The sequence below is a fragment of the Talpa occidentalis genome, unplaced genomic scaffold, assembly GCF_014898055.3.
Source record: "Talpa occidentalis isolate TD23 unplaced genomic scaffold, MPIMG_talOcc4v2.1 talOcc4.2, whole genome shotgun sequence".
NCBI lineage: Eukaryota > Metazoa > Chordata > Mammalia > Eulipotyphla > Talpidae > Talpa > Talpa occidentalis.
The window spans coordinates 111,412,350-111,427,719 of NW_023602073.1; the positions used below are offsets into that span (position 1 = coordinate 111,412,350).

The window sequence follows — 15,370 nt, forward strand, 5'->3', positions numbered from 1 at the left end:
TGAGAATTCATACAACAGAATTATAAAAAAAAAAAAAGAAAAGAAATCAATTCCAAAGAGCACCTGCACCCCTATGTTTATAGCAGCACTGTTTACAATAGCTAAGCTTTGGAAACAACCCAAATGCCCAAAAATAGATGACTGGATCAAGAAGATGTGGTATGGATCAAGAAGATGTGGTACATATATACCATGGAATATTACTCAGCATTCAAAAAAGATAAACACATGCAATTTGCAGCAACATGGATGGAGCTAGAAGGGATCATGCTCAGCGAAATAAGCCAGAAAGAAAAAGAAAAATACCGGATGGTCTCACTCATAGCAGGAATCTAGAAAGCTTAAATAAGGGACCAGGGAAAAGAATAACTATAAGAAAGAAAAAAATCAAAATCAACAAATAACTATGAACAAGAGACACTCTATGGGGGGTGGAGGGCGGGTAAAGGAGGACTTGGGATCAAAATAAGGGGGTTGTAATTGTAAGGGGAATATAAAAATAAAATTTAAATAATAAAAAATAAATAAATAAATAAAAGAAATGTCAGATTTCTAGGGTTTGTTATTGGTGTGGTTATATCTGACTCTTTGTTTCGTTTCTCTGTATTCCACACATCAGTGAAACCATCCACTATTTGTCTGTCTCCTTCTCACTTATTTTGGCTAGCATAATCCCTCCAGTTCCATCCTGGCAGTCACAAATTCAAGCCACCATAGGGCAGAGGAAGGGAGGGGGAGGAGAGTAAAGTGGGGAGGGAGAACAGTGGACAGTGGGGACGACTGTAGGTGCTTTGGTGGTGGGTATGGCTGTTCACATACCTCTGAAGGTATGACCCTGTACCTCTGAACCATATGCAGTGTTGTAAAACATTATTACCTCAATAGAAAAAAAATTTTTTCATTAAAAATACACAAAGAGGGCTTCCCCGGTGGTGCAGCGGTTGAGCGCTGGGTTGCGAAGCTGCCCGCGGCCTCTGCGGCGCCGGTTCGATCCCCGGCTGCTCCCCGGCCACCGGAGGAGGGTCCCACATGGCGCGCAGACCTCTCCTGCCGCCCGCTGCTCCCCTCAGCAGTGTACTTCGGTCCTTCTGCCTGCTCTGCTCCCCGCTCTGGCTCTGGTGAATTCTCTCACCCTCCCGTGCTTCTGACTGTACCCAGTGCTTGTATAAACAAACAAACAAACAAATAAATAAATAAAACATGCCTCTATTAAAAAAAAAATTAAAAAAAAAATACACAAAGAAAAAAAGAAAAGAAATGTATCCTTTAGTGAATAATAATTTCTGAACCTTTTTCAGAGGGCAATACATTCAACTTGACATAATGGCTGGTGTTTTTAATTCCTTGGTGAGAACATTGATACTTAGGTTGGATTTGGAATTCTTGAACTCTTCTGCTAGGCTTAATCAGATCACACATTAATTCCTTCATGAACACTGCAGAGTACCTACTCAGTAGACTCCAGCTACTGCCCACATCTTACTCCCGCAGGCCCTGTCCTAGGAGCTCCTTAGTGCACAGACCCTGTCTGCCTTCCCAGATTCCAGAGTCTTGTGGGAGGACCCAGTCCCTGAGCCTTAGGTTGGCACTTGATGTTCAGAGGCTGTCCTGTCAAGGCTGCTCCTGCCCCAGTGACCAGCATGCTATCGGTGCTCAAACAAGTGATGGGGAATGAATGCCAGGGTGCACTCATGCTTCAAGGAACCAACACCCACATGACTAGGGGCAACAAAACAAAGGCAATGGAAACTCATCGCTACTTCAAGGGAAGGAAACCATCTAATTTTCCATAAAAATTCAGTATTTCTTCCCTTTCCAGACTTTGACACATAAAAGGAAAAATTTTAAACCAGTACTAGGGTGTTTGTCTTTAAAAATACAAATGACATTAAAAATTGAAATCTCTAGTTGTTCTCTGCAGATTATTAAGAAAATGTTAGGGGCCTCCCCAGTGGTGCAGCGGTTGAGCGCTGGGTTGCGAAGCTGCCCGGGGCCTCTGGGGCGCCGGTTCGATCCCCGGCTGCTCCCCTGCCACCAGAGGAGGGTCCCACATGGCGCAGCAGACCTCTCCTGCCGCCCGCTGCTCCCCTCAGCAGTGTACTTTGGTCCTTCTGCCTGCTCTGCTCCCTGCTCTGGCTCTGGTGAATTCTCTCACCCTCCTGCGCTTCTGACTGTACCCAGCGCTTGTATAAATAAAAACAAACAAACAAACAAACAAACAAATAAATAAATAATACATGCCTCTTTAAAAAAAAAAAGAAAGAAAATGTTAGGTGGATTTTAGAACGAAATCTCTACACAACCTTCAAAAATACAATCCATCCTTACATAATTTAAACTTTTTAGCAAAAAAAAAAAAAGGACTGCTTGTATAAATCTATATAGTTGGTGGGATTATTGACCCCAAGAAGGAGAAACGTGAGACCTAGTGCCACCCCAACAGGACAGGAAGCCACATCCATAGTAGATGTGGCCTGAGAACAGGGTGAGTGAGGAGAGGACGGGAATTTGTCTGAGCAAGTGGAACAAAGTATGGAAAATGGGCAGAGGGTAGGCCTAGAAAGGACTTGAAAATCAGGCACTGAAGGTGAGGGGGCAGCTGGGCCAGAGCAGAACTGTGTTCAGCAAACTATTCTGATGGGGTTGGGGTGCAGGGAGAAGACCTGGGAAGGAGGAAAACCTGAAGGTGATAATAAACTGAACAGACATGGGAAGCAGGCAAGCTGGGATGGTTATGAAAGAGAAAGTGAGGATTGGATGTCATGGATTGGAAAGAGAGTGGAGAGCATAACAAGGAGAAAAAAAAGCTGATACAAAAGTATGTTGTAGGCCATTCACTTCTAACCCAAAGTGGGAGGCAGAGGAGGAGGGAGTTAAAATTACTGACCAGTACATATTGGGGAATATTAAATTTGTCAGGCACCCAGGGAGATTATCCGTGGGGCTATTGGAAGCAGGGGTTTGCAGCTTGGAAAAGAAGTCAGGACTTAAGCGTGATCATCCATGAAGAGAAAGAAGCAGACAGCCAGGATGGACCTGGAGAATGAGTCAATTTAAGCAGCAGTCAGTCAGATAAAAAAGAGGAGACCAAGAGCAAACAGCCTAGAAAGAGTTAGGGTGAAAGAGAAAGAGAGGATCAGCAAACCCAGAGCTTTCCCCTAAATCACTGCAACTCCTTGAGCCACCCACCCTTCACCCCTTGAACCCCCTCCTCTCTCCAACCCCATCCCCATACTTCCTAATTGCCTACCCAGTCTCCCCCTGTCTCCCATCTGTTCCTGACCAGAGGGTTATACTAAGCCCAGGTATAATGTTGTTCCACGTGATCTCCCAAGCTCTCAGCCCCCACATACCTGAACATATAACTGCTCTCATTTTTCATAACCAAATAGCTCACACTATCAGAACCAGAAGAAAGTCTTCTGGAGGGAGCGCCTCAAATTTCAGAGAAGCTAAAAACCATAAATCCCTAAAGCTCTCCATCAGGCACCAGAGAATCCTTCAAAACACAGGTCACTTTGACCACAGGCACACAGTAGGGACACCAAGGCCAGCACTGGGGGTGGGGAGAAACTGCAGATCCAGGAGCAAAGGAACAGGCTGGGCTGGACCCATGATGGGGGCAGACACTGAGAGAGACCAGAGCTCTTCCCAATGTGGTACAGAAAAAGAGGGGCCCTGTCCTAGTAGAGTTGTGAATAACAGCTCCCCAGTGGTGAAAGGCAATCAATTGACCATAAATCAGCTGCCACTACCCCACTTACTGACTGGTAAGCTGTTAATGTTTCTATAAATCCCCATATGTGGGTTATAAAGTAGGTCCCAATAAAAAAAAAATATAGAGGGAATTAGTCACTCTGCCTCTCTGCTAGTTCATTAAGGTCCTACAAACTGATCAACACCTGTGGCAAGTATTTCCATACGTCGGTGAGCTGCACCAAAGCTGGGGAGAAGATGGCCCCTATGCGGCTCACCATGCTGCCACTTCCCACGGCCAGAGACCTGAAAACATAAGGAATATTAAGACAGCAGGCAGAACTGAAGGCAGAGCAATGGATGGACTTCCCATAGCCCTAGCCACCCTCCTGGAAAAGAATAAATAACACAATTTAAGCTTGGCTTAATATACAAGGAAATAACTTTAAGTTTTTAAGAATTACTCTACTTATATCCACATTCTGCGAAACAGCACTGTAGACAAGCCTGCAGATAATTCCAGACAATTCAAGATCAAAAAAAAAAAAAAAAAAGCGGGGAGGGGGCAAACCATGCTTCATCTGCTATGCAAATTAGGCCCTTATGTATATTCATTTAGTCTAATGTTGAAAGATTATATCAGTCTTCTGGAGTAGGAATTTGTCTGGAGTAGGAAGTGGGAATTTGGGAGAAGAAAAGATAATGTATGGAATATTCTATTGCAGTTTTTTTTTTTTTTTTAAATTCAAGCCATAGCTTAATGTGTTTTTCTTTAAAGTTTATTTGAGAAAAATCTAGTAGACTGTCTAGTAGGAAGGAAGAATGTGCTTTTCATATAAATAAGTATCTCTCATTTTGTGAAGGGGAGCAGCCCAGGAGGAACCTAAACTGCCATCCACCTTGATCTGCAGCCTCCAGAACTGAGAAAATAAACAGGAGTTTTGAGATGGCAGCCAACAAACTAATAATAGTGCCCTCAAATGATCAACAGACCCAGCCTGAGAAAATTAACCTGAAATTATAGGTAAAGTCAGCGTCAATCAACTATATTTAAAATGGTTTTAGGATAAAGGATTGTTATTTCAAAGCAATTTATCAGATAGTCTGTTAAAAATGTACAAAGTCTCAGATTTAGAATTGGCATCATCATGATATGTCCCCATATTTCAGAGCTCAGAGTACGATGGAAGGAACACTTTCCCAAAGGCCAAATATAATGAAATGACACCTAAATGAAAGATAGCAAGAAAGCAACAGGAAAATAACTCTTACCTTATGACTGTTGGATACAGCTCTGCCGTATAAAGGTAAATGAGCCCAAATGCTGCCCCTATGGCGAATTTTTCACCCATAGTTACCATCACACTCCAATACCAGGGATCCTGGGAAAAATAACATCAAAGCAGACCACTGTAAATATTTTTTAAAGAAAAATTTTAAAGATTTACTTACAAATTTCTAGTTCTCTGGTATTTTTCAGAGCAATCAAGAGTTTTACTTTTCCATTTGAATTTGTCTTGCAAATTCTACTCATGGTCTGCCAAAACTTGGCATCTTTATGAAATTTAGAGGCAAGTATTATTGTGCCTCCCCTCAGCCTTGGAGGTTTCAAATTACCAAGTAAAGAAAGCCACTTGGGAGGACAATTTTGGAATGAGACGTACCCAGGTGGTGCTGGTTCCTCCAGAATGGACCCACTCCCTCTGGAACTGATCCAGTAAAAAAAAGTCAAAGAGACATAAAAACAAATTGTGTCCTTTACAGTAGTAATCCTCCGGTTTATAAATTGTCTTCAGAAAATACTTTGAAAGTGATAATTAAACTATTAGTACAGACTCTTTGGTGGGGTGGAGGGATTGAGGGAATACTGGTGCAATCCTCAAGAGCAAACATCTGCATGCCTCCAGCTCAGTCTCTGCAGTCACTATCATGTTTCACTGCCAAAAGTGGCTCACTAAGACCTCCCCTATTGCATCTCCTCTGTCTTGCCCTATCTGCCAGCTCAAGGTTGACACCTTGGTGACCTTGGAGTTCACATGTCAATCTGAGTCCCTCAATGACTCCACAAAGCCAACCATTCCCGTACTACCACTGCCACCAAGGTACACCCACGTTAAACTTTCTGTAGAAATAAATGTCTATTATAGAAAGTCACAGAGATTTGGAGATACCTCCATTAAAGCCACTAGTGTCTCCTTGTCACCTTCATTACTATTGTAGACAGTATTTGTTGAATGAGTTAGAGCTTAAATTTTTTTGTCCTGAATTAACAGTACCATTTTGAGAGAAATTTGTGGTTTAGGGTTGGTGCTTTATATCTAGAAATCCCCATCAGCCACTTTCCTGTCTTCCCTAACACCACTGGGGCTTACCACCCATAGAACTTGAAGGTTTGGAGGTTAGCCTAAATTTTCACCATCTCAAAGGCAGTTGCCATCAAGTCAACTAATATAACTGCAAAGTAATTAAAAACACAAACAAAGAAAGTATGGATTAAGTTCCTTCAAATTGGTAAAGATGCCCTTATCTTGAGTAGTTTCATTGCTTTTAGATCAGTTATATAGCAATCATTTGGAAACTTCAGTCACATAAAACATTTAATATACCAACTCTGATAGTTAAGTGAAGTGTTACTATAAAAGTCACCTTAAATTAAATTCCAAGCAATAATCACAATTTTGTTTTTTAACATTCATCATTTTTTACATTTTTTAGACAATATTTGCTTCCCCCACCCCCTCAGATTGAGTCCCCATAGAATTTCCTTCCCCAAGGCACCAGTGCACATCACCACAGTCCCCATTGCTCCTCCCTCCCTCCCTCTTACCCCTCTCCCTCCTGCACCCCTGTAGTATGTCTCTGATTTAAAATTGTCTGTTTTTGCTTTGTTGTGTTTTGTACTGTTATTATTTTTTTTTACATTGATGTCTTATTTGGTTCCCCTATATTCCTGTTATAAGTGAAACCATCCAATATTTTTCTTTTTCCTTCTGGCTTATTTCACTGAGCATAATTCCTTCTAGCTCCATCCACGTTGCTGCAAATGACATAAGTTTATCTTTTTTGATTGCAAAGTAATATTCCATTGTGTATATGTACCACATCTTCTTGATCCAGTCATCTATTTTTGGGAATTTAGGTTGTTTCCAGGTTTTACTTATTGTAAATAGTGCTGCAATAAACAGGTGCTCTTTTGAATCACTGTTTTTATGTCCTTTGCGTAGATCCCTAGTAGTGGAATTGCCGGATTGTATCATAGCTCCATTTTCAGTAGACTAAGGAACCTCCAGACAGCTTTCCATAGTGGTTGGATCAGTTTGCACTCCCACCAGCAATGTAGGAGAGTTCCTTTTTCACCACATCCTCGCCAACTTTTGCTGTTGTTTGTTTTTTTGATATGTGCCATTCTCACTGGTGTAAGGTGATATCTCAGTGTGTTTTTTTTTTTTTTAAAGATTTATGTATTTATTTATACAAGCACTGGGTACAGTCAGAAGCACGGAGGGTGAGAGAATTCACCAGAGCCAGAGCGGGGAGCAGAGCAGGCAGAAGGACCAAAGTTCACTGCTGAGGGGAGCAGCAGGCGGCAGGAGAGGTCTGTGCTCCATGTGGGACCCTCCTCCGGTGGCCAGGGAGGAGCCGGGGATTGAACTGGCGCTGCAGAGGCTGTGGGCAGCTTCGCAACCCAGCACTCAACTGCTGCGCCACCGGGGAGGCCCTCAGTGTGGTTTTGATTTGCATTTCCCTGATGACAAGGGATGTGGAACATTTTTTCATTTGCTTGTTGGCCATTTAATAAGCACAATTTTATTTATTTATTTATTTTTTTTTCAACCATCAGTGGAATTTTATTTTGGAAGCTTCTATGTATTACATAGTATTAACTTCCTTTCTCTCACCTCCCACCGAATCAGGAAGATTAAAAAAAAAAAAAAATAACATATAAAACCTCTTATCTAGTTTCTCTAAAGTCTCATATTAAAAATAAAAAACATAAGTTGGTGCCCCTCCTTTACGAGAATACTGCTTTTTAAGGAGAAGTCACAGTCTGTCCTCAAGCTCACGACAAAGTTCCACTCCTTCCTGGGGAAAAAATGGCCAGTGCTTCTGCTTCCTTTTAATAAATTCTTTTCTCGATTATTACACATTATCATTCCCCACTTGACACCTTCTTAGAAACTTCATTGTTGGATGCATTTTTCACTTGGCAAAAATTCAATGTGGCTTTGCGTGGGATGTCTAAGTGTCAGAAACAGCAGTGTTGATGTTCTGGTTTTGAGAGGGAAAATATATAGAGAGATGTATACATTCCCTGGAAGAACAAATGCAGGAGACTGACACAGGGGCTGCACAGAGTTAAGAAGGCTGATAGACACTACTTGATTTTGAATTCTGTTGCTGTCAGCTACCAAAGAATGCAGTGTAGGCCTGAATATAAATCTCCACAGGAAGAAGTTTGGTTAGGCACGGTGAAACGACAGTTTGCTTCATCTTGTTCCAAGAGTATCAGAACAGATACGCACAAGGAGGAGCAGTGTGGGTCACTGGCGATGAGCAGTAACCTGTGAAAGATTGTGCATGGGCACTTCTGTAAATGTTCTGCCAACCTAGGCACGGGGGAAGAGAAAGGAGGCATCCTATTAAAATACACTCCCATCTCTAATTCACCCAAGATCCCAGACTTCCTGTGCCAGGACTTGCAAGGCCAAAATGCAATTTAGAGTTACGTGTCATTCCAGGTCATCTGGGAGCTGGTTCATTTGGGGTCATCTCAGAAGACCCGGGTGTGCCCAAAAGAGCGGCATGTCTACCCAGAAGGGTACGCTTTGATGATCTTCACATCGTCCACGGGGCGGTCCTGGGAGTTTGTTTCCACCATCCCTACTCGATTCACCATTCCTATACCCTGGCACACACGACCAAAAATGGTGTGTTTGCCATCAAGCCACTGGATGGGAGCGAGGGTCACAAAGAACTGGCTGCCATTGGTGTCTGGTCCCGCATTGGCCATTGCAAGAATTCCAGCTCCTGTGAATTTCAAGTCTGGATGAAGTTCATCTTCAAACTGCTTGCCATAGATAGATGCACCACCTCGACCTGTCCCTGTTGGGTCACCTCCCTGGATCATGAAGTCTTTGATGATTCTGTGGAATTTTGTGCCATTGTAGTAACCTTGACGCGCCAACTCAGCAAAGTTCTTACAGGTCTTTGGAGCATGTTTCCAGTACAACTCAAGCACAATGATCCCCATGCTGGTCTCCAAGTACACGTTGGGCGGCTGCCAGGAGTCGGGGGGGATGGCCGCCATAGCGAGGCCGGAGGAATCCTGCTCCAGCCAATAAGCACAATTTTAAATGCCTTTTTCTAAATATCAAGATACTATTGCTTAATATTATATAATCTTTGGAGAAATTTTATGTAAAATATTGTAAAGTATTAATATAGTTAGCATGTTTTCCAAAGTGAGAACAGAGTTTCTGAAAACATTTTCTCTGGGAAGAGGGGGACCACTTCTGGAGGTACAAATCGCTCTAGACATGGAGATTGCCAAAATAAGGGAACATCAAAGTCATTTCAGGAGTTTATGGAAGTTTTTCACTAAGAAACTGTATTTTGCAAAGCAAGTTCCTCAGAGGGATTTATACATCTTATTAGAAATTGAGGGTTACTAATCTATCACAATGAAAAACCAAGGCTCTTAAAATCAGAACAATCCTGAACATAATTATAAGACTCATTATATCCTTTAAGTGTCTATCTGGCTCCCTCCTTCCGTCAGGTTTCTGATCAAATGTCAGCTTCTTTGAGAGCCACACCACCTAGGATCACCCTAGGTAAAGTAAAATGAACACATGTCTCTCTCTCTCTCTGTCTCTGTCTCTCTCACACACACACACACACACACACACACACACACATACACACACAAATACAGTCATTCTCTGTCCCTCATCCAGTTTTGTTTCCCCTTGTTATATTTATAGAAAGATTTACGGTGTGTTTTCAACACCTAGAACAGCACCTGACACATATCTTTGTAGAATGATAGATGAACGTTTACGATGACAACAATAACCAGAAGGTATAATTTACCTTCCTTACCCAAGATTATTGTGTTTATAAAATACTACACTGGCCATCTCTGGGAAATGGAATGATGCGACTTCATTTGTTTTTCACATTTTTCTTTTGCCTTAAAAGAAAATTCTACAATGAAAATGTACTACTTAAGTGACAGAGAATGAAAGATTCTTTAAAGAAAATCTATTTGTTAAATATTATATATACACTCTGTCCATATATCTGGATTGATTTTCACACTTACTATAATAAGCTACAAACTCTCCCATCAAACTGTCACATATAAGTAACTATTCTCTACATAAAACAAAATAGCTTACCACAGGAATCATCATAATCACACCACAGAGCAGCCCACTTAAGATAAGGAGGATGATCAGACTGTTTCTTCTCCCAAAATTGTCCATCGCCACACACACAAAGAGGTAGGCAGGAATTTCCACTACACCTGTCATTGAATGAAAGGGCCTCTGTAAGCCTTGCCATCCAACTGTACGAGGCACACCCAGAAGAAATAACCAATGCTCCCCTGACTCCCAAGGTCCTTTAAGGATTGCCTGAGAAGCAGCAAACTCTACTGCTTTTTCGGTTTGAAAGTAGTGACTTTTTATTAAGTTTCTATTAAAACAATCACGTTAGCTAGACACATTAGCCCATCCTCCTAATAAACCTGTTACTCTGGTCTTCCCTGTTGCCAACATCTCCACCTTCTACAAAGTGGGTGGCTTTCTTCTTCATTCCACCTTGTGGAGAAATTAACTTGAAGGGACAGTAGAAGTTGCTTGCCTCTTAGAAGCATTGCTTAATATTATATAATCTATTATATAATTATATTAATTTTGTATGGATTTCATGAATCAGGTCCTCCCTGCAGATGATGCCATATTTACCAAGAGACCAAGCAATCGATGCATTATCCATTTGGACCATTAGTTTCTTGTTGATTTTGCCATAACCATGCTTATAGATCAGTGTCTTTACTGACTTAGGGTTTGGATACGTCCATACAGTATATGGTTCTGTAACAGGGTGGTCCCCAGGAAAGGGGGAGGTTCCAGGTTCCCTGCCCCACCCAAGGGAGGGTGGAGCTGAGCAGGAAGAGGAGAAGCTGCAGAAGAGACTGAGGAAGGAAGCAGGATGGAGCCAGGAGACCTGGAGGAGGCGCATGGAGCCTAGAGACACGTGAAGAAACTGCGCTTGTCTTTTGGTCGTGGACTGGGTGACACAGATGTGGATGAGACCCGTGGGGAGGTGACAATGGCAGCTTTTATCTTGATGTTGATTTTGCTCTTTTCCTTCCGGGCTTGTCTGGTTGTTTCTGACCCTTTTCTGTGGGTCCCCACTGGAAGATGCTTTAGACTTGTGGCAGGCTTTGGGGCCTTGCTCTGGGCCATTCCCATATGGATGGACTTTTACCCACGAGGGGATGGGTAACTTTGGGTGCTTCATTTAGAAACTAGACTCTTTGCCTTACCTGTATTGTTTCCTAGTTTTATTAAAGTTCCTTCCCATTAAAGTCTCATATGTTTTGTGTTGATGCGGCGGATGGCAGAACCCATTTAGAATAGGCAGGTTTGCGGGGTTTGGGCTGCCCCAACAGTTCCACAAATCTTAGCATGTTAACTGAAGCCTTGTTGAGCTTAATAAAGGCACCACTGAAGACCTCGCAAAGGCAAAGAAACTGCAGCACCTTTCAGAACTTTGGGCTCACACCCTTGGTATCATTGCCCCCGATGACGGATGCCAATTTGGGTCCCACAGATATACAGAAGTTGCCAGTTTTTCTTGCTATCCTAGCAATTTGAATCTTGGTTCTGTACATCTGCCTATATTCCTTGTGCTAGAGCTTAGCTCTTTCATAGATAAGCTTCCTCAGTAGATAAGCTTCCTCCTTGCCTCTCGAAGCATCTTTTGGGCAAACTTCTTTCTGAGGCATTTGATCTTCAGCTTCAAAAATTCCTTTGCTTTTTCCTAAGAATTTCTGACACAGCAGGAACCTTTTTCCGTCTCCTCTACACTCCATGGTTCAAGTAAAACAGACTCTACTGCTCTTAAACTCACAGAAACAAGAAGGACATTTCTTGTGAAATGCACAGATACTCACATGACTGCCTAGTACTTATCAACCTGCCCTAGGAAATTTAGCCCTTACTAAGCCTTGAGATCCCCAGGACAGAGCACAGGCATAGTGCCTGCAGGACCGGCCTCCTGAATGAATAAATAAGTGAATTAATAAGTCAATATTGATCTTGTGCTTGTGCTTGGCAAACTGTACAAACTGCACAAACTGTATCTTGTGCTTGGCAAAACGGGGGAGAGGAGGGACATTTTTGTACCAATACCTGCAAACTTAGAAATTAAAATAGAAAGCAAGATTTTCCAAGGATAATATCAAATTAGGCAGCCTACACAGAAATAACCAGAAATTAAGGCTAGATGGAAAAATGTAGGTTTCTGATATTGCTCTCAAGTTTGGTATGAATTTGGTTTACCCTAAAAGTCAAGCCTGAGGCTATCCCAGCAACATCTGAGGGACATTTTAACCTACTACTAAAATGAAAGCGGTCTGACAACATAGAGTTGCACATACTGATGTTTTCTCACTTATTAACATTTCTAAATTGAGAACATTTGATAGTACAAAGATACCAGAGGATCTCAAAGATACATTAAATTTTAAAAGAAAAGCAACTGACAAAGAAAAATATGTAGCAAATGACCTTGTTTATGTTAAAACATGAAGTGCTTAATTTGCACAAATGAATGGAAATGCATAGAAAGAGATCTGAAAGAAACAAGCCAAATGTAAAGAAGTTACCTCAGAAAGAGGTGGTGAAGCACAATCGGTGCTTTGGTGGTGGGTGTGGTATGGTGTCTTAGGTCTGAGGAGGTGTAAACCTATGTGTTATAAGCCAATGTTACCTCGGGGTGGGGGGAGGGGGGAAGAATTTCAGTATTTCAGAATGTGAAAAAGAAAGAAAATATATACATGTATTAGAGTTCAATTACACTAAAAGACCACTATTATATAATTCCTGGTAGAAAGAAGGACAATAAAAACATGATGGATATTCTACGTCATCACTACAGTTAAATATGATTAAACTACTTACCCAAGAGGAAGAAGTTTAAATATTCATTGCCTGCTAAGTAAATAGCATTCCAGGATAAGGTGTAGAATCCCACACATGATGCGAACCAAGTCAGCCAAACAATAAGCGTCCTTCTTGCAATATTGCAGTTATGAAACAGTTCAAACAGTTTGTGCTTCTCAGTTTTACTGGGCTTAATCCCAACAGGAACATTCGGATCCAGGAGTAAAAGCTCTGAGAGATTACAGGAGGTTTTTCTATTACACTTGGCCATTCTATCAACTACTTTTTGTGCTTCCTCATATTTTCCCGCTGACAGAAGCCAAAAAGGTGTCTCTGGGAGCACCCAGCAGCACAGGATAAAGGGGACAGACAGAGAGGAGAGCACCAACAGATAGACCCGCCAGGACCTGGTCAAGTAGCCCACCAAAGGCACAAGCAAGGTTCCAGTCGCAAAAAAGGAATGCATTTGAATGGCGGCCCATGTCCGATATTTCCTGCCAATAAATTCCATCACGTAGACAAACATTGCCACGATATAGCCACTTGCAACCTGAAAGTCAAAGGGGGGAGAGTGGTCCAGATTTAAGGTCATATTTATAACTACTGAGGAGTCTGATCCCTCGGCAAATCATACACACATAAGAAAGAAAATGACCCCCAAAATATCTTTGTAAACCCTTATCACATATACAAAATAGTGTTTGATCTGATCCACCGTTCTTCTTTCTTTATTTTTTTTTTGTGGGACCCTTTACCAAAATGGTAAAACTTGAGAGGTTATGTTATAATATAAGTAAATGTTAGACACTTTTTTGTTTCCTTCATAGTCTCCATTATAGGGTGGTTTTACTTCTTAGCTCCTTATTTATCTCTATACAGTAAGTAGGTCCTTATCAGTAATCCAAAATTGTTGAATGGGGATAAGAAAAGTTTTGATAACTGTGGGGTGGGAAGCAAAAAAAAAAAAACAAAACAAAACAAAACAAAAAAATCCACCTGATTAAAATTTTATTTTCACAGGCAATAAAGAATAAATTTGAACTTTATGAAAATTTAAAATGTGCATCAAAGGAGACTATCAGCAGAGTAGAAAGGCAGCCCTATGGAATGATATTTGCAATTCCTAACTCTGATAAGTGATTAATATTCAGAATAGAGAACTCCTAAAATTCAACCACAAAACAAACAATCCAATTAAAATGTGGGCATAGGACAAAGATGATAAATGAATGACTGTGAAAAGATGCTCCCTACCACTAATCATCAGGCAAATGCAAAGCAAAGGCACAATGAACTACCAGTGTATACCCATTAACACGGCTACTGTTGAAAAAAGTAGAAAATAAGAAGTGTTGGTGAGGATGTGAAAAAATTGGGACCCTTGTCACTGTCATTGGGAATATATAGCAGTTATGGAAAACACCACCAGGGTTTCTCAAAAAAATTAAAAATAGTATTACCATTTCATCCAGAAATCCCACTTTGAGTATATCCCCGAAAGAATTGAAAACAGGGTCTCCCTGAGATAAGTGTGCAACCATAATATTCATAGTATTCATAGTAGCTGTTCACAACATCTAAAATGTGAAGGCATCCCAAGCATTCATCACCAGGTGAATAACAGAAAAGTAAAATTTGGTATATACATGCAATAGAAAAATATTCAGCCTTAAGAAGGAAGGATATTCTGACATGTGAAAATTTGAGTGAACTTTGAGGATATTATGCTAAGAGAAATCAAATGCTGTATGACCTCATGCATGTAAGGCACTTAGAGTAGTCAAAATCATAGAACATAGAACAGTGGTTGCCAGAGGCTTCAGGGGAGAAGGATGGGAGCTACTGTTTGATGGGTATAGAGTTTCAGTTTGCAAGATGAAAAAAGTACTGGAAATGGTGATGGTGATGGTTACTCAACAGTATGAATGTAGTTAATCTCACTGAACTGCATACTTAAAAATGATAAACTTTATGCTATATGGATTTATCATAATAAAAAAAATTGGAGGAAAACTACTTTGAAAATAGGCCTATCTTTAAGAAAATTTAGATTATAATATGTGATCAATCTTAGAAAAAAAGAATGAATCAAATGATATATGGGGCAGATGGGTGAAAAGATTGGAATTTTTCCAAAAATTATGTCACTTCTGACTTGTACAACACAAACCATAAAGTTAACTTTTGCAAAATTATTATTTGCCATTGATTTTTAAAAAATCTTTTAATCCTTTGATACTTAAATCAAGCTCTTTTGAAAGCTTATCATGAAGGAGATATTAATATCTTCAAAAGTTAACTGCTCTATCTCTTCCAGATCTCAACTGGTCAAGGATTCAGGCAGATTTCCCCCATTACTTCCAAAGACTTTCAATAATTAAGCATCTTCAGGAAGATCTGCAATTTCACCTTGCATCAGAGACTCACAGAGAGGCTGGCCTACAAGGAAGACCCTGTGATAACAGAGAAGTAACACTTGCAATTAAACAGGGAGGTGC

General features: G+C 41.0%; 2 protein-coding genes across 4 annotated transcripts in view; both read right to left on the reverse strand.

Moving 5' to 3' along the window:
- The window catches only part of SLC22A16 (solute carrier family 22 member 16), a 29,924-nt gene that overhangs the window by 2,183 nt on the left and 12,371 nt on the right, over positions 1–15,370 (reverse strand). For all 3 annotated transcript variants that reach the window (XM_054699106.1, XM_054699104.1, XM_037520223.2), the window contains exons 4-7: positions 12,891–13,422; positions 10,098–10,225; positions 4,969–5,078; positions 3,903–4,002 (exon numbers count right to left, since the gene is read on the reverse strand). In XM_054699106.1, coding sequence (XP_054555081.1) covers positions 3,903–4,002; positions 4,969–5,078; positions 10,098–10,225; positions 12,891–13,422 — 870 coding nt within the window. The remainder of the gene's footprint in view (positions 1–3,902; positions 4,003–4,968; positions 5,079–10,097; positions 10,226–12,890; positions 13,423–15,370) is intronic.
- On the reverse strand, positions 7,652–9,026 carry LOC119252779 (peptidyl-prolyl cis-trans isomerase-like 1). Its single transcript, XM_037520224.2, has one exon. The coding sequence runs from the start codon at positions 9,002–9,004 to the stop codon at positions 8,504–8,506; it is 501 nt and encodes a 166-aa protein (XP_037376121.1). The 5' UTR covers positions 9,005–9,026; the 3' UTR covers positions 7,652–8,503.

Excerpts from the sequence above, each read along its gene's own strand:
- LOC119252779 (XM_037520224.2), bottom strand. The coding sequence starts at position 9,004 with ATGGCGGCCATCCCCCCCGACTCCTGGCAGCCGCCCAACGTGTACTTG.